Source organism: Oncorhynchus kisutch, linkage group LG21 (assembly GCF_002021735.2).
Source record: "Oncorhynchus kisutch isolate 150728-3 linkage group LG21, Okis_V2, whole genome shotgun sequence".
Lineage (NCBI taxonomy): Eukaryota > Metazoa > Chordata > Actinopteri > Salmoniformes > Salmonidae > Oncorhynchus > Oncorhynchus kisutch.
Window position 1 is genome coordinate 4,985,696 of NC_034194.2, and position 27,595 is coordinate 5,013,290.

At 40.8% G+C, this 27,595-nt stretch overlaps 1 protein-coding gene across 2 annotated transcripts in view; it reads right to left on the reverse strand.

Moving 5' to 3' along the window:
• Nucleotides 1-19,702: 19,702 nt before the first annotated feature.
• Nucleotides 19,703-27,595, reverse strand: part of negr1 (neuronal growth regulator 1) — a 372,829-nt gene continuing 364,936 nt past the window's right edge. For both annotated transcript variants that reach the window (XM_020455166.2, XM_020455164.2), the window contains one exon: nucleotides 19,703-27,429. In XM_020455166.2, coding sequence (XP_020310755.1) covers nucleotides 27,329-27,429 — 101 coding nt within the window. In that variant the 3' untranslated portion in view covers nucleotides 19,703-27,328. The remainder of the gene's footprint in view (nucleotides 27,430-27,595) is intronic.

Sequence of the window (27,595 nt, forward strand, 5' to 3'; positions counted from 1 at the left end):
TGTCAGTGGGCAAATGGACATCATCAAATCAGAACCCAACCTTAATTTAACCATTGTGACGCACGAATGTCCCAAACTCCCATGATAGACGAGTGAGTTTATGACCAACATTTTCCTATTTACACTTTGTAGTCAATTTTGACACTAGAATAACTGTTTCTGACTGATACCGATGCCACATAGGCCATTTTCAAAGGGCCTGCATCTTATTGCAGTTGCATTTTAACACTTTGCCTACCCAGCACACAGGTCTTCTGAATCAAGAGCACTTACCACCAACAGTTTAAGATGAATAAAACAAATAGGAGCGCAAGGCTTTATTGTTGTCTTTTCTACAGAAATGTTTAGTGATTTTCATGTACTGTTGTGTATTATAATGTGTATTTTAATGTATTGTTGTGCTAAACAGGACTCATCTGGAAAAGAGACCTTGGTAGTTTAATATGGATGTGTAGTTTAGTGTGTATATTGTATTTTGATGTGTATTGTTGTGCTAAACAGGGCTCATCTGAAATAGAGACCTTGGTAGTTTAATATGGATGTGTAGTTTAGTGTGTATATTAAATTTTGATGTGTATTGTTGTGCTAAACAGGGCTCATCTGAAATAGAGACCTTGGTCTCATCATTGATTCCCTCTCAAACTGAAGGTTCAATAAAAAAAATCTAACAATCAACAACATATTATCAGCTTGTCAACATAGCCTCCCTAAAATAAATAGCATTAGCATCTTTCTGTTATTTGTTATCGGTTGCATTATGGAATCCTCTCCTGTCAATGGTTACATTTCCATTAGCCATGCTTACCAGTTGTCGTGGCAGAGAGCGAGCTGGGATATTGACATGGTGGCATGATTTTAGGACATGCACTGTGTGACGGTGTGTCTCTTTCGAGTGCATTTGTAGATCCTCTCCGAAAATATACACCACTTGAAATTAACCATTCGAACATTTTGAAGATAAATAATCTTCAGAGCAGGTTCGGTTTTGTTGGCCCTGAATTGTTCAAATCCCATAATAATAGAAATGAGTAATCTATGTTTAAACATGTTGGTAATTCTTCATTGTGGTATTAGTCTCGGAGCCTCTCTCTGGTCCTCTTAATGACTGGCTGAATTAATTAGCGTGGGGATGATGGGAGGACGTGTGGTCTGCTCACTCATTAGTCTCAGTGAGTAGTTGTTCTGGACACCTCGGCTATACCTGGCACAGGGAAGACTGAGAAGAGAGACTGCTCCCACGGTATCCATCTTAGGAGCTGTGGCCACACAGGACTAGGGCTCACAAAAGTGACCAAGAGTGACAGTAGAAGATAGAGTATGTGATGGGAGTTCGATTGTGTGGAGTGCTCCAATTGTTTTTCATCATGATCAAATGGTTGCATCTCGTTAAACGTAGTTCAGATGATGATGCCTTCATGTTCTTGTACGGCTCCCTGACACAATGCATTTGAATTTCACTACATCTTAATAAAGTAAGATGAGAACATTTTCATAAGAGTAGAGAGTATAGCTAACCTATCTGGACCCTGTATGGGTGTAACCTTTGAAAGCCGTGTTGGTGATGTGATACTGGTTTCGACACCATTCACTTTGCAACAGTATATTAACCAGTGTGGTTGCAGCCTAATGGCTCTATTGTATCACGTAAGTTCAGCGTTACGGTGTGATTGAAATTTAAAAGCAATGTTCCCGCATTAGCAGAATGCGTTAGCATTCATGGTAAATGCTGTGTATGTCAGAGCAATCAGAAATTGCCTTTATAACCTGTGAGAATCAATCAAAGGATAAAATCTTTGTGCTATACATTGGCATGTTCCCAAGAAGGTCTATTCATCTGCAAGAACTCTTAAGAGTAGTTGTTGAGTGACAATATTTCAAAACGTAAAAGACAGGAAAAACTAGATAGCTGGCATCCAGCTTGTCATAGACATCCTAATTGATGGTAAAAGCATGAATCACCCTGGAATAGAGGTCTCATTATACTGACTTTAATTTCACAAATACTTTTCTTAAGTGTCTCTTTCAGACTTTAGCTGCTGTCATTTATTGTTCTAGCTCAGAACAGAGCTGTTCTGGATCATAAACTCCATCTCTGCCAATTTGCATATTCTAGGCAAGGTGAAGGGATTATGGTACCACTTTACATTCCAGCTCGGTAATAACCGGGTAATAAGATGCAGTGTTTTCCATAAGCACATGGAATAGCTAGATTGTATTTTCAACCAGCAACTATCAGGAAATAACACAGATTTAAAAAATAAAAAAAACACACACATTAAGCTTCCTTTGAAGAGGCATTTTCCCAGCTATCTGCAATACAGGTACAGTATGATTGAAGAATGAAGCAGATGTTAAACATGGGCTTTGCTACGCAGAAAGCAGTAGTTGACTACGGCATTGTCAACACTTTGATTAAATCAGTAGACCTAGATCAATATGTTTGAAAATAGCTTTAAAACAATTAAATCTGTTTTGTTTTATCATATTTTGAAAACAGATGGAGGCTCTCTCCACTAGCCTACCTATTGTTCCTGCATTGAGGAGGATTTAGCATCTTTATTGAATGTTTTCATTATTTATCTGCAGATAATCACCAAAAAGCCTACCAGTGTGCAAATTAGGGAGCCAAATGAGCAGGTCTCTTACTAATACAATTCGATAAGCTACTGACGAGTCACTCACTTTAACATCACTGCCTGGCAAGTCCTAATGGATTTCATATTAAAAAAAACGAGAGTTTGTTTACGTGTCCCGATTCGATATCATGGACATATAAACTATGTTGTATATGATGTAGGATATATGAGATCAACTTTCAGTCAGTTCGACACCCTTTCTAAACTAGTCAAGCTTGCTGTTCGTCAATCAAAGCACAGGAAATAGACTATGTACCACCTCATCACAAATTTTCAGGAAAGTCAGGAACCAATACACTCAGTCAGTTAAGAAAGCTAAGGCTAGCTTTTCAAACAGAAATGTGTTTCCTGTAGCACAAACTCCAAAAGGTTTAGGGGCACTGTAAAGTCCATGGAGAATAAGAGCACCTCCTCCCAGCTGCCCACAGCAGGCTAGGAAACACTGTCACCACCGATAAAAATACGATAATCAATCATTTCAATAAGCATTTTTCTTTGGCTGGCCATGCTTTCCACCTAGCTACCCCTACCCCGGCCAACATCTCAGCACCCCCAGCAGCAACTTGCCCAAGCCTCCCCCCGCTTCTCCTTCAAACAAATCCAGACAGCTGATGTTCTGAAAGAGCTGCAAAATCTGGATCCCTACAAATCAGCTGGGCTAGACAATCTGGACCCTCTCTAAAATGATCCGCCAAAATTGTTGCAACCCCTATTACTACCCTATTCAAACTCTCTTGCGTATCTTCAAGGATTGGAAAGCTACCGCGGTTATCCTCCTCTTCATAGGGGGAGACACTCTAGACCCAAACTGTTATAGACCAATATCCATCCTGCCCTGCCTTTCTGAAATCTTCGAAAGCCACGTTAACAAACAGATCACCGACCTTTTCGAATCCCAACGTGAGATCTCACCTCCACTATGCAATCTGGTTTCCGAGCTGGTCATGGGTGCACCTAAGCCACGCTCAAGGTCCTAAATTATATAATAACAGACATCGATAAAAGACAGTACTGTGCAGCCGTCTTCATCGACCTGGCCAAGGCCTTCGACTCTGTCAATCACTTCATTGTTATCGGCAGACTCAATAGCCTTGGCTTCTCAAATGACTGCCTCGCCTGGTTCACCAACTACTTCTCAGACAGTGTTCAGTGTGTCAAATCGGAGGGCCTGTTGTCCGGTCCTCTAGCAGTCTCTATGGGGGTGCCACCAGGTTCAATTCTCGGGCCGACCCTTTTCTCTGTATATATCAATGATGTCGCTCTTGCTGCTGGTCATTCTCTGATCCACCTCTAAGCAGACGACACCATTCTGTATACATCTGGCCCTTCTTTGGACACTGTGCTAACAAACATCCAGACGAGCTTCAACGCCATATGTCACTCCTTCTGTGGCCTCCAACTGCTTTTAAATGCTAGTTAAACTAAGTGCATGCTCTTCAACCGATTGCTGCCTGCACCCTCCCACCCAACTAGCATCACTACTCTGGACGGTTCTTACCTAAAATATGTGGACAGCCACAAATACCTAGGTGTCTGGTTAGACTGTAAACTCTCCTTCCAAACTCACATCAAGTATCTCCGATCCAAAGTTAAATCTAGAACCGGCTTCCTATTTCACAACAAAGCCTCCTTCACTCATGCTGCCAACATACCCTCGTAAAACTGACCATCCTACCCATACTTGACGTTGGCGATGTCATTTACAAAATAGCCTCCAACACTCTACTCAACAAACTGGATGTAGTCTATCACAGTGCCATCCGTTTTGTCACCAAAGCGCCATATACTACCCACCACTGCGGCCTGTATGCTCTCATTGGCTGGCCCTCACTACATATTCGTCGCCAAACCCACTTTCTCCAGGTCATCTATAAGTATCTGCTAGGTAAAGCCCCACCTTATCTCAGCTCACTGGTCAGCATAGCAAAGTGCCCAAAGTAAACTGCTACTCAGGCACAGAACCTAGGATATGCATATTATTAGTAGATTTGGATAGAAAACGCTCTAGTTTCTAAAACTGTTTGAATAATATCTGTGAGTATAACATAACTGATTTGGCAGGCGGAAACCCAAGCACAATCCATCCAGGGCAAAAGAAAATTGAGGTCAAACTGTTTTCCATTAGTTTTCTATGGTAAGCCCTTTTTAATAGGAATCTGGTTCCAGTTCCTATGGCTTCCACTAGATGTCAACAGTCTTTAGAAATTGGTTGATGTTTTCTTTTGAGAAATGAAGAAGTATCCCCGTTCTTTCCATGTGTCACTCCAGATGGACTCTAGACTTTTGGTGCGCATGACCTGGAACACATTTCACTTTGTTTAAATTTGATCGATTATTTATGTTTTACGATAACTAAGTTTGGATTAGGAACGTTGTTTGAAATGTTTGGACAAAGTTTACAGGTAACTTATTTAATACTTTGTAGTCATGTTGGGCGAGTTGGAACCGGTGTATTTTCTGACTCAAACACGCCAAATAAATTGACATTTTGGGGATATAAAGAAGCAATTTATCGAACAAAAGGACCATTTGTGATGTTTCTGGGATATTTTGGAGTGCCAACAGAAGAAGATCTTCAAAGGTAAGGCATTAATTATTTCGTTATTTCTGAGTTTTGTGTCGCACCTGGCTGGTTGAAATCTGGTTTTCATGTGTTTGTATGCGGGGTGCTGTCCTCAGAAAATCGTCCCCTTGAAATCTGACACTGCGGCTTGGTTAACAAGAAGCAGACAATACGATTATCTGAGGACAGCACCCCACATACAAACACATGAAAATCAGATTTCAACCAGCCAGGTGCGAAACCAAACTCAGAAATAACTATATAATTCATGCCTTACCTTTGAAGATCTTCTTCTGACCATAAGCTTTATTTTGATGTATTAAACATGTATGTTTTGTGAATTTCTCTATTATAAGTATTTCTGTTTTTGAATTTGGCGCGCTGCAAATTCACTGGATGTTGTCAAATCAATCCCGTTACCGAGATCTGAGCGGGAAAGGATCACTAAGAAGTTAAATAAATGTGAAATAAATAAATAAAATAAACAGTTGTTTATAATGATATGTATTAAAAAGCTGTTTAATATAATTTAGTAATGCAAGTCATTACTCTATTATTTAGAATTGCATTGTATTAATTACATTCATTAATGTTTCTAACGTATTTCATTTGAGAAGATTTGAAAATAAGACGCTGCCACATACGTTCCAAAAGAGATATTGAGATGGCTACAAGACAAATGCTAGGTGTCTGTTTGTAGCTTTCTTTTTGTACACTATGAACAGCCAGAATTTTTCTGGTATGTTCACTATTGAAGGATTACTTTTGTAAATCACTTTCCTTAAAACAAATAATCTCAGAAAGTAGATTGAGGGGCGCTTATTTTTGTTTTGTACAGCTTGCGTGTGCTGTGTGAACGTATTATTTAATGTACTGCTCGAAACGTTGTGACTCACGGGAGAGTGGTGGTGCTTGCATGTTGCTCAAATACAAAATAAGATTACATTTATGCATGTAATCTTCAATGGATTTTAATTGTAGACTCTACGACAGAGCAGGTAAATGTTGAACTGGAATGCAAAAATGTGCTGAAAAGTTACTGGACCAAATGATGTATATAAACCCTGGATAGCTGACGGGGGTGTATTGAAGCCTCCTCGCAGACATCTTGGTACTCCTCTTCCATTATACATTTTTTAGGGGAGCTATAGAAATCCATTTCTTAATATCTACATTAATTTAAGACGTTTTATTATATTACAAACACCTTAATGCATTCTTTTAAATTAGATTATGTGAGCTATACAACATTTTCCTTAAAATACTTTCTTTGTTTGTACTGATATTACTGTCCCCACTACAACAACAAAAATACTTAAATACATGTAATTTGTTGGTAATAACTGGGTAATAAATGCAGTGTTTTCCATAAGCATATTGAAATGCCAGGCAACGTAAAAAGTGGCCAGCCAGGCTACTGGATCAGAGCATGACATTTTCCCTTTCACACTGAGTGGTTATCAAAATGGAGAGAGCTGGGAAGATTTTTCAAATACATTGAGGAGCTATTGTAATTCTCAGTGGATGTAAAAACAGACTTTGTTTGCTTGTTGTTTGAAGTAAAGGAAACACTACTTTGAGAAAATCCACAGGTCATTCATTAGTGGTGGAGCATTAAGCCAATCAGGAATACTATCAGATCCCCAAAGACACATTTATATGCTTACATTTGCGAGCAGGCCAGGTAGCATATAAGGCTACTTCTATGCATGAGTGTCCTTACTCAACATTGACAGGAGCGCTCCAAACAAAAGACAATGACTAAATTGACAGAACTTGTAAATGGAATTAAATAAACCAAAACTTGTTTCTCACAAGTGTAGCGTAGGTTGTGTACTCTGCAAACAATGTATCCACTCCGACAACGAGAACAGGAAGACTGGAATAATATTATTGAATGCATTAAAATAAATAACCGTAACCAAAGTAAGAAACACCAAAGAAACATTGCAAATTCATGGTAAATGTACTACTGGTGATATATGTAATGGAGAATTGATAAACACTTACAATCAAATGCAAACAATTCACACAATGAAGTTACGAAACAATGAATGTGCAAAAATTGGTGGGGAGAGAGGACATTCTGGAGAGAGAAGTGCATTGAGTATCTAGGCACATGGTCAATCTGAAGTCTGCATTGGCCATGTAGCATTTATGGTGATATGGCCTCAGCAGAAGTCAGGGCAAGAATGGCCACAGCAGAAGACTGGGCATTCATACTTCTTGCAAATTCACAGAGCAGTGCAGAGCTGTTGTCAAGGAAGTGAGTTTAGGTTCATATAGGATGTAAAGCCCCCACCTACCGTCAACCAATCATGTCAATGCAGAGCTTTGTTACACAATTTGGGACGGGCGTGGCAATGCGGTACAGAGCTCCATATGGCCTTTGCATGCCTCTCTGCATGCCTCTGCAGAGATTGCCAAGAGTGTGCAAAGCTGTCATCAAGGCAAAGGATGGCTACTTTGAAGCATCTCAAATGTAAAATATATTTTGATTTGTTTGTTGAAAAACTCACGTTTTTGAATCCGGCGTCATTTTGTGTATTAGTTCATAAACCATGTGCAATGGAATTGGTACATCGAAAATCTCTTCTGGGTTTCTCGTCCGGTGGCGCCCCTAGAGGGGTGGGAGGGTGGGAAGGGTACTGTCACGTCTGCTCCCGCTCCCGCTCTCTGGTGATCGCCAGGCTGCTTATCATTTCGCACACTTGTCACCATCATTAAGAGCATCAGCTCTTCATCGGACTCACCTGGACTCCAAGATATTAATTACCTCCCCTATATCTGTCACTTTCTCAGGTTCTTTCCCAAGTCAGCATTAATGTTATGTTTCCCTTGTCCAGATGCTGTTCGTGTTGTGTTTCCGGTCTGTTTATTCATTAAATATTCACTACCTGTGTCACACCCTGATCTTTTCATCTGTCTTTGTGAATGTCTCCACCCCCCTCCAGGTGTCGCTGATCTTCTCCATTATCTCCTGTGTATTTAAACCTGTGTTCTCTGTTTGTCTGTTGCCAGTTTGTCTTGTTTGGTCGAGTCAACCAGTGTTTTGTGTCTCAGCTCCTGCTTTTTCCAATCTCTCTTTTCTCGCCCTCCTGGTTTTGACCCTTGCCTGTCCTGACTCCGAGCCTGGCTGCCTGACCACTCTGCCTGCCCCTGACCTTGAGTCTGCCTGCCGACCTGTACCTTTGCTCCCCTCTGGATTACCAACCTCTGCCTTACCCTGATCCTGAGCCTGCCTGCCGCCCGGTACCGTTAACCCACCTCTGGTTTGCTGACCCCTGCCTGCCTTGACCTGTCTATTGCCTGCCCCTGTTGGATTATTAAACCATTGTTAATTCGACGTTGTCTGCATCTGGGTCTTACCTTCATACCTGATAGTACGAACTGACCATGACTGACCCAGCAGACCCGGGCCAGCTGCGCAACGCCATCTCCTCTCAAGGAGCCTCAATGGTAGGCACAAGGAATTGCTTCGTGGGCTGATGGAGGTGGTCCAAACATTGGTTGAGCGCCATGACCGGGTGTTGGACATGCTTCTGAAGCAATTCCGCGGGTTGCCTGGGGGGGCAGCCTGCCTCAGTGGTAACCCCACCGCCCCTCAGCAACTCAGCAGTTAGCAGCGCCGCACCTTCCCGGGAGCCCCGGTTACCTCCTCCGGAAAGCTTTAATGGAGAGCCGAGCACCTGTCGGGCGTTTTTAGCTCAGTGTGTCCTCATTTTCGAGCTTCAGCCCTCCTCATTCCCCTCAGATCGCTCCAAAACAGCCTACCTCATCACACTGATGTCTGGAAGGGCTTTCCTGGTCTACTGCCATATGGGAACAGCAGCAGGCCATATGCGCGAGCTTGGATAGGTTTGTGGGAGAGGTGAGGAAGGTTTTTGATGCCCCGTTCTCTGGGACGCTAATTCAGCTTCGGCAGGATGCATGCACTGTGGCCGACTATGCGGTGGATTTCCGTATGTTGGCAGTAGAGAGTGCATGGAACCGAGAAGCACTGTTCGACATGTTCCTGCATGGCATCTCAGAGAAGGTTAAAGACGATCTTGCGGCTTGGGAGTTACCCACAGATTTTGACTCCCTCATCGCTTTGACCATCCGCATCGATGGGCAATTGTGGGAACGACGGATGGATTTGATTTCACTAGCACGTCCAGGGATTCCACCTCACCTCCGAGTCATCCCGGAAGTCCCCGACGATCCCGTGGCCGAGACCACCCAAGATTTCCCGACCTTCCTCGAGAGTCACAGAGGACGAGCCCATGCAACTAGGCAGGTTTGGGCTGTCGCCAGCGGAATGGCATCACCGGAACAGCCCCTCTCCATTCCAGTGGATGTTAGAGCGTTGGACGGGCGCGCTATAGGTCGGGTCACCCATAACACCACTCCAATCAACCTACGTGTCAGGGAATCACAGCGAGACCATTCAGTTCCTGCTCATTAAGTCCCCCCAGATTCCTGTGGTTTTGGGATTCTCCTGGTTCCAGCAACACAACCCACTCATCAACTGTTCTACTGGTGCCATCATGGGCTGGAGTCTGTTCTGCCACGCCCATTGTTTGAAGTCAGCGCAACCTGCCCCGGGATGTCTTCCTGGGGCCTCAGAGGTTGTTCGGATCTCTCCGCCATTCCCGCAGAGTACCAGGATCTCCGGGAGGCGTTCAGCAAGTCCCGGTCCACTTCCCTTCTGCAGCACTGCCCTTATGACTGCGGGATTGACCCTCTCCCTAGCACTACACCGCCCCGGGGGCGTCTGTACTGGTTGTCGGGACCTGAAACAAAGGCTATTGAGGACTACATTGGGTACTCACTAGCTACTGGATTTATCCGTTCCTCTTCCTCTCCCACTGGCACAGGGTTCTTCTTCATGGAGAAGACAGACAAGACCCTGCGCCCATGCAATGACTACCAGGGACTCAATGACATAACTCTAAAGAACCGTTATCCGCTACCACTCATTTCCTCTGCCTTCGAGCTGCTCCAGGGTGCCACTGTGTTCTCCAAGCTGGATCTACGAAACGCCTACCACTTGGTGCGGATACGAGAGGGGGACGAGTGGAAGACCGCCTTCAACATGGCCAGCGGCCACAACGATTATCTGGTCATGCCCTTTGGCCTCTCTAAACTGGGATATGACTAAGGAGTTAATCAGGGAGATTTTTCCACCTAATAGACAGGTCTTTTCCTGTGCATGGTAGCAAGATCTTATGTATGTTTTCTAACTTCACCATCAGACCATTTTATTGGTAAACTATAAGGTAATGTAAAAGTTGTATTTATTTGTGATCCAATACATAATTTGGTTGCAATCCAGAGGTTAGAAAAAATATCTAGATCCTCTATGAGGCTATGGAGGGATCCAAATTGTGGATTTAAAAGAAAACAGTATCACCTTTGTTTTTAAGCCCTGGTTTTCTAGCCCCTTAATATTATTGTTAATATTACATTTTTTGTATTACAGTTTTTGTTACTATCTATCTGTACTGTTAGTCCCTCTATTTCCTTTGTTAATATGAACTCTTCTGACTTAAATTGCTTTTGTTTTAAAGATGAGCAGTGAATTGCATGGCCTCTAAAGGCACATTTAAAAATATAAAAAGGGGATATAATGTACACTACCGTACAAAAGTTTCTAAGTCACTTAGAAATGTCCTTGTTTTTGAAAGAAACGCACATTTTCTGTCCATTAAAATAATATCAAATTGATCAGAAATACAGTGTAGACATTGCTAATGTTGTAAATGACTATTGTAGCTGGAAATGGCTGATTTTTTATGGAATATATACATAGGGCCCATTATCAGCAACCATCACTCCTGTGCTCCAGTGGCACGTTGTGTTAGCTAATCCAAGTTTATCATTTTATAAGGCTAATTTTTCATTAGAAAACCCTTTTGCAATTATGTTAGCACAGCTGAAAACTGTTGTTCTGATTGAAGAAGCAATAAAACTGGCCTCCTTTAGACGACTTGAGTATCTGGAACATCAGCATTTGTGGGTTCGATTACAGGGCCAAAATGGACAGAAACAAAGACCTTTCTTCTGAAACTCGTCAGTCTATTCTTGTCCTGAGAAATTAAGGCTATTCCATGTGGGAAATTGCCAAGAAACTGAAGATCTAATACAATGCTGTGTCTTACTCCCTTCACAGAACAGAGCAACGAGAATAGAAAGAGGAGTGGTAGGCCCCGGTGCACAACTGAGCAAGAGGACAAGTATATTAGAGTGTCTAGTGTCTAGTTTGGCATTTAAGTGACCCCAAACTTTTGAATGGAGTTTCAAAAGAGTTCTTTTTCAAAGAGTTCAAGTAACAGACCCATCTCAACATCAACTGTTCAGAGGAGACTGCGTGACGGCCTTCATGGTCAAATTGCTGCAAAGAAACCACTACTAAAGGACACCAATAATAAGAAGAGACTTACTTGGGCCAAGAAACATGAGCAATGGACATTAGACCAGTGTTAATCTGTCCTTTGGTCCGATGAGTCCAAATTCGAGACTTTTGGTTCCAACCGCCGTGTCTTCGTGAGACGCAGAAGAGGTGAACAGAAGAGCTCCTCATGTGGTTCCCACCGTGAAGCGTGGAGGAGGAGGTGGGATGGTGTGGGGTGATTTGCTGGTGACCCTGTAGGTGTTTTATTTAGAATTCAAGGCACACTTAACAGGCATGGTTACCACAGCCTTCTGCAACGATACGACATCCCATCTGCTTTGCACTTAGTGGGACTATCATTTGTTTTTCAACAGGACAGTGAAACAAACATCTCCAGGCTGTGTAAGGGCGATTTGACCAAGAAGGAGAGTTATGGAGTGCTGCTTCAGCTGACCTAGCCTCCACAATCACCCAACCTCAACCCAATTGAGATGGTTTGGGATAAGATGGAAAGCAGAGTGCAGGAAAAGCTGACATGAGTAAGACCTTTAAACCGGTCAACATGCACAAGGCCAGACGGATTACCAGGACGTGTACTCTGAGCATGCGCTGACCAACTGGCAAGTGTCTTCACAGACATTTTCAACCTCTCCCTGTCTGAGTCTGTAAAACCAACATGTTTCTAGCAGACCACCATAGTCCCTGTGCCCAAGAACAGGTAACCTGCCAAAATGACTACCTTTGAAAGGCTGGTCATGGCTCACATCAACACCATTATCCCAGAAATTCTAGACCCACTCCAATTTGCATGCCGCTCCAACAGATCCACAGATGATGCAATCTCTATTGCACTCCACACCCGGACAAAAGGACCACCTATGTCAGAATGCTATTCATTGACTACAGCTCAGCTTTCAACACCATAGTGCCCTCAAAGCTCATCACTAAGCTAAGGACCTTGGGACTAAACACCTCCCTTTGCAACTGGATCCTGGACTTCCTGATGGGCCGCCCCCAGGTGGTAAGGGTAGGTAACAACACATCTGCCACGTTGATCTTCAACACGGGGGCCCCTCAGGGTTGCGTACTCAGTCCCCTCCTGTACTCCCCTTTTACTCATGACTGCATAGCCAGGCACGACTCCAACACCATCATCAAGTTTGCCGATGACACAACAGTGGTAGGCCTGATCACCAACAACAACGAGACAGCCTGTAGGGAGGAGGTCAGAGACCTGGGCTTCAAGCTTCAGGTTCCTTGGTATCCACATCACCAACAAACTAACGTGGTCTAAGCATACCAAGACAGTCATGAAGAAGGCACAACAAAACCTATTCCTCTCAGGAGACGGAAAATATTTGGTATGGGTCCTCATAAAGGTTCTACAGCTGCACCATCGAGAGCATTCTGACTGGTTGCATCACTGCCTGGTATGGCAACTGCTCAGCCTCCGACCGCAAGGCACTACAGAGGTTAATGCGTACGGCCCAGTACATCACTGGGGCCAAGCTTCCTGCCACCCAGGAACTCTGTGCCAGGCAGTGTCAGAGGAAGTTCTTAAAAATGGTCAAATACTCCAGCCACCCTAGTCATAGACTGTTCTCTCTGCTACCACAAGGCAAGCGGTACCGGAACGCCAAGTCTAGTTCTAAGAGGCTTCTAATTAGCTTCTACCCCCAAGCCATAAGAATCCAGAAACAGCTAATCAAAGGGCTATCCAGACCTCTCTTTTATGCTGCTGCTACTCTCTTTTATAATCTATGCACAGTCATTTTAATAACTCTACCTACAAGTACATGTTACCTAAATTACCGCACATAGCCTCGCTATTGTTATTTTACTGCTGCTCTTGAAGTATTTGTTACTTTTATTTTTTATTTTTTTTCTTAACTGCATTGTTGGCGCAAGCGTTCCGCTTGTGACCCACCTCGATAACATCCGGTGAAATTGCAGAGCGCCAAATTCAAAATACAGAAATAGTCATAATAAACATTCCTAACAAACATAAGTGTTATACATCAGTTTAAAGATTAACTTCTTGTTAATCCAGCCGTTTTGTCATATTTCAAAAAGGCTTTATGGCGATAGCATACCATGCGATTATTTGAGGACAGCTCCCCTCTTACAAAAGCATACAAACATTTTACAACCAAGGACAAAAGCCAGAAATAGCGATAAAATTAATCACTTACCTTTGAAGATCTTCATACGGTTGCAGTCACAAGAGTCCCAGCTACACAATAAATGTTTGTTTTGTTCGATAAAGTCCCTCTTTATATCCCAAAAACTCAGTTTTGTTGGCGCAGTTTGTTCAGCAATACACTGGCTCAAACGCGGTCAAAACATGCAGACGAATACATCCTAATAGTACCGGTAAAGTTCGTCAAAACATGTCAAACGATGTTTATAATTAATCCTCAGGTTGTCAATTGTCTAAATAACCGATTATATTTAAACCGGACAATAGTGTATTCAATAGAAAGGAAAAACAAGGGCGCGCACTCGGTTATGTGCGCAAACCAGCACTGCATGATTCTACAATCCACTGACAGAAAGGTCTCATTCTTGTTCATTTTTCAGAAAACAAGCCTGAAACAATGTCTAAAGACTGTTGACATCTAGTGGAAGCCATAGGAACTGCAATCTGGGTCCTAACCCATTAGATAATCTATAGGCATTCAATTGAAAATACCCACCTCAAAAAATCCCACTTCCTGGATGAATTTTCCTCAGGTTTTCGCCTGCCATATCAGTTCTGTTATACTCACAGACATTATTTTAACAGTTTAAGAAACTCCAGAGTGTTTTCTATCCAAATCAATTATATCCATATCCTAGCTTCCGGGACTCAGTAACAGGCAGTTTACTTTGGGCACGCTTCTCATCCAGACATCAAAATACTGCCCCCAAGCCAAAATAAGTTTTAAGGGCTTGTAAGTAAGCATTTCACTCTAAGGTCTACACCTATGGTATTCGGTGCATGTGACAAATACAATTTATTTGATTAAATAGCCTACCTCTGTGTCAGTGAAGGGCTCTTAGGTTAAAACCAAGAATCGAATTGAAGGGGTATGACAGGGTATGCCATAGGCCTACCTTTAATTAAAGAAAAACATCAAAAAGCACAAACATACCCTTTGTTAGCTTAATATTTTGAAGAAAATAAAACTGATTTGATTACATAAAGTGATCTATAACAGCACTGGTCCACAATCTTTATGCTAGAAATGTATATCATAGTTTTGTTTGTTTGTCATTCAGGGGCTGACTTTGTAAGGGATGTAATCTAATTATGTCACCATCAATTGATTAAGCTATTCACTTTCTGTACAATAGAAGATGTTTAAACTCATTAAGGGAAACACTTGTGACCTTCTCTCTTTGGGTTAAGTCATGGAAGAAAAGAAGCCAGCAGTAACAGCTTAAATGATTTTGCTTCTGTCGGCCCAAACAGACTGGAGTGGAAAGGTAGGCCTATCTTTTGAACGTACCATGTTCAGATTCCTAACAGTGTCGTTGACACACTGATCTGATATGATGAACACATAGGCATATTCCATCTGTCCATTCTTAGCCTGTAATTTGTGTGGAATTAAGAACAGATTCCACTAGTATTGAATATTACATAGAATTGTATTTACAGTAGCTTGCGAAAGTATTCACCCCATTGGCTTTGTCCCTAATTTGTTGTCTTACAACCTGGAATTAAAATATGTCTTTTTTTGGGGGGGGGGGTTGTATCATTTGATTTACACAACATGCCTACCACTTTGAAGATGCAAAATGTTTGTTTTTTTGTGAAGCAAACAAGAAATAAAAAATAAAAAAACAGAAAACTTGAGTGTACATAACTATTCACCCCTCCTAAGTCAATACTTTGTAGAGCCACCTTTTTCAGCAATTACAATTGCAAGTCTGACACTGGGATTTTTTCCCATTCTTCAAGGCAAAACTGCTCCAGCTCCTTCAAGTCGGATTGGTGCCACTGGTGAAAAGCAATCTTTAAGTCATACCACAGATTCTCAATTGGACATTTAAATGTTTCCCCTTAAACCACTCACGTGTTGCTTTCGCAGTAGTCTTAGGGTCATGGTCCTGCTGGAAGGTGAACCTCCGTCCCAGTCTCTGGAAGACTGAAACAGGTTTCCCTCGAGAATTTCCCTATGTTTAGCACCATCCATCATTCCTTCAATTCTGACCAGTTTCCCAGTCCCTGCTGATGAAAAACATCCCCACAGCATGATGCTGCCACCAATATGCTTACCTATGGGGATGGTTTTCTTGGGGTGATGAGAGGTGTTGGGTTTGTGCCAGACATAGCATTTTCCTTGATGGCCAACAATCTCAATTTTAGTCTCATCTGACCAGAGTACCTTCTTCCATGTTTGGGGAGTCTCCCACATGCCTTTTGGCGAACACCAAACATGTTTGCTTATTTTTTTCTTTAAGCAATGGCTCTTTTTCTGGCCACTCTTCCATAAAGCCAAGCTCTGTGGAATACATGGCTTAAAATGGTCCTATGCACAGATACTCTAATCTCAGCTTTGCAGCTCCTTCAGGGTAATCTTTGTTGCCTCTCTGATTAATGCCCTCCTTGCCTGGTCCACGATTTTTGGTGGGCGGCCCTCTCTTGGCAGGTTTGTTGTGGTTACATATTATATCATTTTTAAAATAATGGATGTAATGGTGCTCTGTGGGATCTTCAAAGTTTCTGATTTTATAACCCAACCCTGATCTGTACTTCACCACAACTTTGACCTGTTTGGAGAGCTCCTTGGTCTTCATGGTGCTGCTTGCTTGGTGGTGCCCCTTGCTTAGTGGTGTTGCAGACTCAGGGACCTTTAGGAACAGGTGTATATATCATGAGATCATGTGACACTTAGATTGCACTCAGGTGGACTTTATTTAACTAATTATGTGATTTCTGAAGGTAATTGGCTGCACCAGATCTTATTTAGGGTCTTCATAGCAAAGGGGCTGAATACATATGTATGCACCACTTCTACGTTTTTTGAATTTTTTGAAACAAGTATATATTTTTTCATTTCACTTCACCAATTTGGATTAGTTTGTGTACAGTTGTGGCCAAAAGTTGTGAGAATGACACAAATATTAATTTTTACAAGTCTGCTGCCTCAGTTTGTATGATGGCAATTTGCATATCCTCCAGAATGTTATGAAGAGTGATCAGATGAATTGCAATTAATTGCAATGTCCCTCTTTGCCATGCAAATAAAAATAATCCCCAAAAAACATTTCCACTGCATTTCAGCCCTGCCACAAAAGGACTAGCTGACATTATGTCAGTGATTCTCTTGTTATCACAGGTGTGAGTGTTGACGAGGACAAGGCTGGAGATCACTCTGTCATGCTGATTGAGTTCGAATAACAGACTGGAAGCTTCAAAAGGAGGGTGGTGCTTGGAATCATTGTTCTTCTTCTGTCAATCATGGTTGCCTGCAAGGAAACATGTGCCGTCATCGTTGCTTTGCACAAGAGGGGCTTCACAGGCATGGATATTGCTGCCAGTAAGATTGCACCTAAATAAACCATTTATCGGATCATCAAGAACTTCAAGGAGAGTGGTTCAATTGTTGTGAAGAAGGCTTCAGGGCGCCCAAGAAAGTCCAGCAAGCGCCAGGACCGTCTCCTAAAGTTGATTCAGTTGCGGGATTGGGGCATCACCAGTACAGAGCTTGCTCATGAATGGCAGCAGGCAGGTGTGAGTGCATCTCCATGCACAGTGAGGCTTTTGGAGGATGGCCCGGTGTCAAGAAGGGCAGCAAAGAAGCCACTTCTCTCCAGGAAAAAAATCAGGAACAGACTGATATTCTGCAAAAGCTACATTGGACTGCTGAGGACTGGGGTAAAGCCATATTCTCTGATGAATCCCCTTTCCGATTGTTTGGGGCATCCGGAATAAAGCTTGCCGGAGAAGACAAGGTGAGCGCTACCCTCAGTCCTGTGTCATGCCAACAGTAAAGCATCCTGAGACCATTCATGTGTGGGTTTGCTTCTCAGCCAAGGGAGTGGGCTCACTCACAATTTTGCCTAAGAACACAGCCATGAATAAAGAATGGTACCAACACATCCTCCGAGAGCAACTTCTCCCAACCATCCAGGAACAGTTTGGTGACTGAACATTGCCTTTTCCAGTATGATGGAGCACTTTGCCATAAGGCAAAAGTCATAATGAAGTGGCTCGGGGAACAAAATATCGATATTTTGGGTCCATGGCCAGGAAACTCCCCAGACCTTAATCCCATTGAGAACTTGTGGTCAATCCTCAAGAGGCTGATGGACAAACAAAAACCCACAAATTCTGACAATTTCCAAGCATTGATTATGCAAGAATGGGCTGCCAGTCAGGACGCGGCCCAGAAGTTAATTGACAGCATGCCAGGGCGGATTGCAGAGGTCTTGAAAAAGAATGGTCAACACTGCAAATATTGACTCTTTGTATCAACTTCATGTAATTGTCAATAAAAGCCTTTGACACTTATGAAATGCTTGTAATTATACTTCAGTATTCCATAGAAACATATGACAAAAATATCTAAAGACACTGAAGCTGCAACTTTGTGGAAATTAATATTTGTGTCATTCTCAAAACTTTTTGTCACGACTGTATGTCCATTACATGTTATCCGAAGAAAAATCTATTTAAATTACAGGTTGTAATACAACAAAATAGGAAAAATGGCAAGGGGATGAATACTTTTGCAAGGCACTGTAATCTTTATAAAAGTACATTTTTTCTTAGATCTGCAAATACGATGACAGATTCATGCAACGCTTTTACTATATAGGTGATCTTTCCACCCCTACTCTGGTCCACGGTGGTATGCAAACCCACAACCTTCTGGCCCGCAGTCCTGAGCATGATCAATATTCCGGCGTTGCCATGTAATGCTTATGGGACGAAGAAGAGTTTCTAAAAGTAAATATCCAAGGCTCTGGTCTGTCCAACAAGTGAGTGTAAATGCTGACAATGTATCTGCTATCCACGTTGTTTGAATTATTATTTTGGGTATAGGGGAGAGTCAGTTGTGGTTTTTGTTCAAGCATTCGGCGAGGGTTTTAGGTCAAATACATTTTGCTGAAGGGAGGGCCATCCACTTTAATCTCCATGTAACCATTATTTTAAATAAATAACATTCACTCCCTAACACAACAAAATGTGGAAGCAGTGAAGGGGTGTGAAAACCTTTTGAAGGCACTGTATATATTTCTGCCGAGACGCACTTTTAAAAGGGATAGTGCGAGATTGTGGCAATAGTGCGATATTTCTATTTACCCAGATGACTCTGGTTGTGTTATAGCACAAACCAAATAATAAAGTATATTTCCTTGAAGAACAGTGCATATGCAACGAATGATGATTTGTGCTTTATGTGGGCTGGTTGGGATGTATGTAAAGGGGGGAAACAACATGGTAACTACTAATGGTAATTACTAGCTAATTACCTGGTAAATACGTAGTTATTACCGTCTTATTACCCAGTTATTACCCAGTTATTACCGAAGTGGTACCAGGATTATATACTCCTCTCCGTCAGAAGCCACTTGTGAATTTGATAGCTTTAACACAATTCCACTGCTATATAGATGTTGGCTAAAGCGGATCTGATTGAATAGAGTCAATGGTTTGGAATAATTATTGCTCTATCCACCTACAAAACCATGGCAGTTTTTTAATCGTGGGGGATCTAAAGAGTGTGATGTAGACTTCATCAGTACTCTGTAGCACTCAGCATCAGGCCACTGCAAATTAGATGTGTGGGTGGGAGGGGGGCAATTAGACTGTATAGCAGGACTACTCAGCGCCGGTCCCAGAGGACTGCAGTCAGCCAACCACACTGATTTAGCCCTCTTTTCTCAGCTCTGACATTATTAATGATTTGAGAGGGGCTGAAGTGTCGGTCAATGGCCACTTGTACTTTATTTGGCTGGACAGTGAAATTCAGCCTTGTTGGAGGTACTCTTCATACCTAAGCACCTAAAATCTAGGTAGACAAATGTTGCATACATTTCTCTGTGAAATAACAACGTGCACAGTGTCAGTGTCTCTGGTGACAGTGGCCCAAAAGTCACTTCACTGCTCAAATCAGACAATACAGAGTATCCTACAGTTCCATCATAAACTGCCATTTATTAGTATCAAACCACTGCTACAAAAATTACATCAAACATGATGAAAATTAACTTGCATACGTGCTATACACAATGTAAGCTTTAAAGTAATTAAAGTACATGATTTTTTTGTTGTTGACAAATATCAATATATATATCAATGCCACTTAAAGCCATATATGTCATTCCAGTGATCTAGAGCCTATAAATATACAACTATATCCCTGGTGGCTAAAGGACCTTCATACACATTTGAGTAAAGATAACCATTTCAAATTTCTCATCACAAAATTTTCTAAATGATGATTTGAGGATGAAATAAATTGCCACATTTTTTAATCTACACAAATATTTTTTGTTATGGTGTAACCATCTACTCCACATAATCATCAACATCGTTGTAAAAAAAAAAGGAAATAATGAAATAAACATATGTACAGAGAGAAAGATATATAAGACAAGGAAATGCTGCACCTCATATTTCGAAGACCCCAGTATCAGAGATTATTGGGAAATAGACTTGCTAATTGGAAATTCGTGACAGGCACACAAAAAAGTCACTATTTTAGTGTACAGTACACGATTTTCAATCACAGATAAATATGGTAGGTTACTTAAGACAGATAAAATAGGAAGGAGGTTGGTCGATGTATAACGCAAATGTCTAGCAACCCAAAGGTTGCGTGTTTGAATTTCATCACCGACAACTTTTGCATTTTAGCTACTTTGCAACTACTTAGCATGTTAGCTAACCCTTCCCCTAACCTTTAACCTTCCCAACCTTAACCCTAACCTTAACCCTTAACTATTTAGCTAGCATGTTACCTAACCTCTAACCCTAGCCCCTAACTCTAACCTTAACTCCTAAGCCTAACCTTAACCCATAGCCTAGCTAACATTAGCCACCTAGCTAGTCAAGCTAACGTTAGCCACAACAAATTGGAATTCGTATAATGTACACAAATGCCTTATGAAGAAATCGTGTAATACACATTAAATGTGTTGTGATGAAAATCTTGTAATACAAACAAAAAAGTGTATTTTTCGTGTGCATGTCACAAATTTCGAATAAATAATGATAGTGTGTTGATTTTGAAAGGTTGCCTGGGTGAAAAAGCAAATTGTTGTCTACTCTGTGCTTCATTCCATAGAAACTAATGGTTCAGTGAAATGTCATAAATTGTTCCCTCTTACACTCAACATCATGTGGTTGTTGGTTATGATTAAATCAATGATTTAAAGATCATCATGGCAAGAACTCAGGAATTGCCATATCATTCAGTATGAAACAATAAAATGTGCCATCAGAGGCACAATAACAAAAAACGAATTGGATTGTACTGTATTTAGTTTCATAGTGATATTTTTTATACAACACCCTGCTTGGTCCTTTTTTAAACTGACAATTGCTCTCAAAGTTTACATAAAAACATTTCTCACTTTGCGATTCAGTCATCAACTGCACATGGAGACTATCTATGATTAGATAGCTTGCTTTAAAATGTAGCATTATCGGAGTCTCTGCATCAGTGCCTTGCTAACTTATTTTCCAGCTCAGTGAAAGTATTGAGGGAGAGATTGACAAATACTTCATAGTATGCCTTTTAAAGCCACACGTTCCACTTTTTAGCAGCTATTGTACTGTCGAAAAGGATACTATCAACAGCGAGATACATTCATGCCAATCACAAATAAAAAAATGGACAATTTGAAAAGTTCAAGACAGATGCTGCAAACCATATATATATATTTTTTACATTACTATTTTCCACCACACAATGCTGTATGAAGACTCGCCTGAAGATCAGTTATCAAAAATGTAGAAGGGGTCTGTGGCTTGGGTTGACAGGGGCGAGGAGAGCTCTTGCCTGCTGTGCTACAAGCGTATTCACTGAGTTGAATGTGAGTACTTTAAAAACACAGAGGTTTTTACTCAGTATGCTGCTCAGGGAGTGGACACAGAGGGCCCGAGCAGGCAGCACCTCCAGCGTTTGACAAAATCGGCCAGTAAAAATTGACAAAGGCACAGGAAGGATTTTATTAACCGCAGGGTCAGAGGAATCGCCTCTCTCAGAACGGCTCTGGCCATTCTCCATTCACTCAGCCAACAGATTCCTTTGTGAAGAGCCAGGCAAAAGCAAGAGAGAAAGAGGCCGGACAGCATCCTAATCATCTCGATAAACAACAGCATATCCTCTCATACTGCCAATCAAGCAATAGCGAGTTGTTCAAGGACAAGAAATAAACTGTTTTCAATACTCAAAGCCTGAGTAACAGTCACCAATATAAATTCAAAAATTTTGACATAGCATAAACAGGTTTAAAATAACTCTTCCAGGTCATTTAGTATGATTGTATAACCGGCGCCAGTGTGCTAGATTAGCATAAAAGCTTTGCCTCCCTGAACTTGCCTTTGACTGGGCTTGAACCAGCGTCCTCTACCCTCGCAACACACGTGACCGCCCGCATGACAAAATATAAACTGTTCTAACTATACAGAAGATGCGCCATCGGGGACATTTCAAGCTAGCTGTGGAGTGAGGTTATGGTATGTTCTTAACTCCGTTACACATGTTTTACAAGACAATAGTAGACTTACAAACGATGCTGTTTTAATTACTATCGTGTGTGTTGATGAGATAACAATCGGGAGTGGCCACGCACTTCAGTTTTGGCACTGTGATTCAATGGACATTATTCTACTTTTGGGGTCTGAAAACTTCACTAATTGTAGAGAGAGTCTGATAAATGACGATGACGAGTTTTGTCTGCTTGAAAGGCAATAGCTCAGATACACAATAAAATGACCCCAGGAATTGAAAGAACATCGCTCAGAGATGCACATCAACGATATAACATACAAAATCATATCTTTCCTGAGGTCTGAGTATTGTGGAGTAATTTTTTAATTAGACAAGTCAGTTAAGAGCAAATTCTTATTTTACAATGGCCTACCCCGGCCAAACCCACCCCTTACCCAGACGATGCTGGGCCAATTGTACGTCGCCCTATGGGACTCCTGATCATGGCCAGGATCGAACCAGGGTCTGTAGTGACACCACTAGCACTGAGATGCAGTGCCTTAGACCGCTGTGCCACTCGGGAGCCATGCAAGGGTAATCAGTAATCCATAAATTCACACTTAAATAAGGTTTGCCCATGCTCTCATTGACTTCCTATAACGATGTGGATTGATTTTTGCTGAGGATGCTTTAGACTAACTGAGTGTTGTTTTACTGTATTTTACTTGGAATGTAACTATTATACTATCTACAAGAAATAAACTGTTTTCACAGCATACTGCAATGAAACACTGTATGAAGCCTGATCATTTTTTTTATTTTTTACATTTTACCACATAAACCCAATACAAGCAAATAGTTGCAGACAAAATGGGGGAAAAAATGGGGGAAATTATCCACATCTGATCAAATGAGCTTAACCTGCATGTAGCACATTGATTGGATTATTGAAAAGCTTAATATGACTGGTGATATTTAAGCGATAACATACAGCAAATTCAAGATATGGAATGATTAAGCAATCATGAATCTTTTGATATTGTTGAAATACTTACGCCCTGTAAATTACCCTTCTCCAAAGGCCTTATCTAGAGGTGCAATAATTGTTTTATAAATGAGGCTAGGATATGGTATTTAACGTATTATTTAAATACTTTAAAGGCACATTCAGTACATTACTTGTTCCCCTTGTGGACTCATTTGACAGCTGTTGTTTCATTATTCAAAACAATGCCTTCTATTCTGTATTCAAAGCGTTGAACATTTAAATTGAGGGATTATCACAATATCAGGTGAGTTGAAGAGCACTCTTTGAAGTCGTCCCCAATACAGCAGTGGTAAAACTCAAGGGAAAAGTCAGAGCTTGGCCTGGTCGTAATTGCATGAATACTTAAATATCCTCTTATCTGAAATGTGAAAGCTGAATGATTTTCTGTTAACAGCTAGCACAGAGACAGGTCACCTTATTCACAGGGGGATAACCTCTGCAGATGTGTGCCAGGGCCTCATTTTTGACAAAGTGAGGAAAGAACATGGTTCATTCCTCTTGAAGCCTAATAAACACAACCTTGGTTTTCAAATGTACTCTGATTTGGATTATCCTCTGTTGAAATTACAACTGTTGTTGTGACCCACCTCTTAAAGTTAGAGTGGAAATGTCATGTTAATATCTCTTTGTCAAAAAAGAAACCCAGTTCCTTCCTGTCCAATAAGAAACACTCAATTTAGTTATCCATTGCAAAACATTTTAAAGTGTTTTTTTTCTTCTGTTGTGTGCCCTAATGAACATGACCCAGGTATGTTAGTCTTATTTAAACAGCACAAGCTTTTTACCCAAATGCATACTGGATTGGTATAGTGGACTGTGGCACAGTGGTGTCCGCATCAAACACTGTCTATGAAACATCTCAATAGATGGAGGGGGGAGGGATCATTATTATTTTTTTGTTTACCTGTGCTACAGACAGCTATATCGGTCCGCTAATATAGCACTACTACGTGTGTTCACACGTGGCAAGTGTTTGCACATTCACTCAAAACATGCACCCAGGGGGGTCCCAGGACCGAGTTTGGAAAATCCTGTTCTAGATAACTTGAAACAGTCTAACCAGGTCTTGTACCTTCAAATTGCCTAGGCTAGCTATTGCTAGCCAACTTCATTCACCAATTAGCTTCAGCTGGCTGGTATGAGACTCTGGCAGAGTTGGTTTGACTTTGGATATCCTATCTTTGGGGCTAGTTAGGATCTGTCAAAAAATTACACAATGTAAATGGGACAATATTTTTATTGTATATATTTTTAATGAGACACCTTTAAGTCTCATTAAATGCTTTCAATATTTGTATATGAATTTCTACAATTTATTATTGGTTTGAGGTTAAGTTATTGAAATTCTGAGCTATTGAAATGCCCTAAAGGGATATCGAAGTCAAACCAAATTGACCATGGGCATTAAGATCGGTCCACGTGCAGCTGCACTCTGAATTAATGATTACTTGAGTGCTGCCAGCTGTGGGCAGGATTGAAATGAACCCAACCCAAGGAAAACCATTACGGTACCCTTCATTCCGTTACATACTTTTTCCCCCTATCATCTCGCAAATCTTGGTTTTGGACAAGACTGACTTTATGACCAAAATTATCCTATTTACTCAAATCGTTACCGCATAGGCTGTTTTTAAAAGGAGAAGTTGGTTTTTAGGGGCAGTTGCTCTTTAACTCAAATGTGTCATTTTAAGTCTGTTAACATCAGGAAACATCAGGAAATTGCAAATAATAGTGACTATATAAATGGTCTTGGTTAATGCCAAATTGTATAATCAAAAATAATGAACACACAGTACATTTTACATGAAGAAATAATTCCATGTTCTGAGCTGCTTAGACAGGCAACCAACACACTCCATGCTGTCACCAATGTGCCACTCTTACTAAGACTTGAAAATAGCAACACAGTATTGTCACATAAATACTCAAGTTAGATTCAAACAAAACACAAATGGATGTAGCCTGGTGAGTTTTAGTATGCAATGCTCTTTTTTTGTCATAGAGCTGAAACATTCTTAAAACTGGTTTTACCCATAAAAGTATTGATTATTTGTAAACTGGCCACCTTAAAACACAGGTTAATTTTGACATGCAGCACAATCATACTCTCTGCACATCATCAAACAAGTGTGTGAAAACTAAACTACACACCGGCTCTACCAATAAGATCAAAAGGAATCCTATTTTCTCCAAATATACACACAATTTACTCATTTCTATAATACTGTTATATTGGTTCACACCACCTCAGTTTCAAAAAGTAGATAATTAGATTGCAAACATCTCTTTTTTAATCTATTGTTTTGACAAGAATCAACAACAGTGATGGCATCTAAATTAATTGACAACATTATAAACTATGCCATACTGTGCTTCATTGAAATAATTTCACATATCCAGATTCACGTTTTAAATCGTTTTTTTGTTGTTGTTTTTTTTTACAGTGTTTTCACAAAGGAAGATAATAAATATATTTCTGACCCATTTTGCATCATACTTACATTTAAACAAGATTATATGGTGCAGTATTTTCATATACCACAAAACAGGCTGAAAACAATTCCAGTAAAAACAAAATAATAAAAACAGAAAATTAATCAAACAAAAATGTCTTCACTATATATTTTAAAAACAAAACTCTACACAATCAAAAATAACAGCAAGTACAGTATTTGTGCTTTCAGATTTATATCTCGATGGCTATGTTGTCTCCGGTTTTATAGTACACGTTTTGTTCATTAGACCAATCTGTGTTTTAAGAAGTTGGCAGACATAATTCCCTTGTCCTATGGAAGATATGATTCATAAAACTCAAACTGAAACACATCATAATGCATAAATCCTCTTTATCCTCCATTTACCAATCCCATTTTGGTTATTTAAATGTTTGATCTTAAATTAGAAGGCTAATGTTATTTGTCAATTTCGGGATGGAAAGTATTTCCATCTATCTAGATCCAGAGTTAGTCAGTGTTAAATGTTGTCTTAAACGTTACTATATTGGAAGATCTTTACTAATACCTAAGTATCCCTTCATCAGAGGTCTTCCTCTTCATGTTCAGGACCTCTGTAAACTTGTAAACGCATCTCTCTCAAACCATAGAAATACAAATGAAAAACTGTAAACTTATACTGTATTGTCCTCAGAGAGGAAAACTGTCTTCCCTTCAGTATTGAAAATGAGTGAGCTGTTTTCTGATGAAATGGTAATTATGTAAATTATATTACCCCCCCCCCCCTCCCCCAGACTACAGTATGTTACCAGTACTAACGTGAACACTTGCTACTCTGTTCACTGCCTGGTCAAATATGAGTGTCAAGTTATATCATACATTTAGGACCCCTGCCTGAAAAGAAAGAGTACTATTCCAATAGTCAAAAGAGGACAAATTATTTGGGACAGAGAACATGTTATGGGGGTGTGATGAAAGGCTCTGCATTCAAATAGAATATGGCCAAGATCAAATATGTCTGAAATGTTCCCTTTCCAATGTCTATTGTGCAGCATTTCAGCTATTGTATTATTATAATAGCACATCTCAAAATATCTCATCATTCTACCATGCTCTAACCTTAATTTGTAATGAATGGTATCTAAAATGATGCTTTCCTTTTTAACCCTGTATACTTTCAATACTGGCCACAACATTGGTATGGAAATGATGCATTGATGTATTGAGGGACACAAAATGGCATCTTTTGAGCCATTTACAAAAACTGAGATGAAAATGTCAATTTCCGCATCACCACCTCCTGGTGAGAGAATAATAAAATAACTCATTTCGGAGCTTTCATGGTCTTTGAAAGGGGACAATGAGCACTGATTCACAAAGTGGACAATCAAAATAAAAAAAACTAACGATTTTTAAGTATTTACATGATGAGAAATTTAACAGAAATAAAACGATCATCCCCACATAAGTAATGCTGATTATATCTCACACTGCTTTCAACAAACTGTACCAGATTTGATCCAGACATGAGCATTGTCAAAGGATTCATAAATGCTTGAAGGGCTCTTTACAGTCATTGTGTATGGCTGCCCTTCCACTAGTACACACTGATGAAGGAGGAGAGAGCCAGGATCAGGTACCGACAGGCCAGCAGGACTTCCGCTCTTCCTGTACTCCCATACGGCGCAGTGTTTGGCGCTGCGGGCAGGAAACAAGAGACACACTGATTAGTATGATTGCACTTTCACCACACCACACCTCTTTTTTGTTCAGTCATTTGTTTCAGTCGTTAGCAAACCACCAATAACTGCTACCGTTTACCTAAGCTCTTATGAAGAGTGTGAGTTAGATGACAAACAAATCC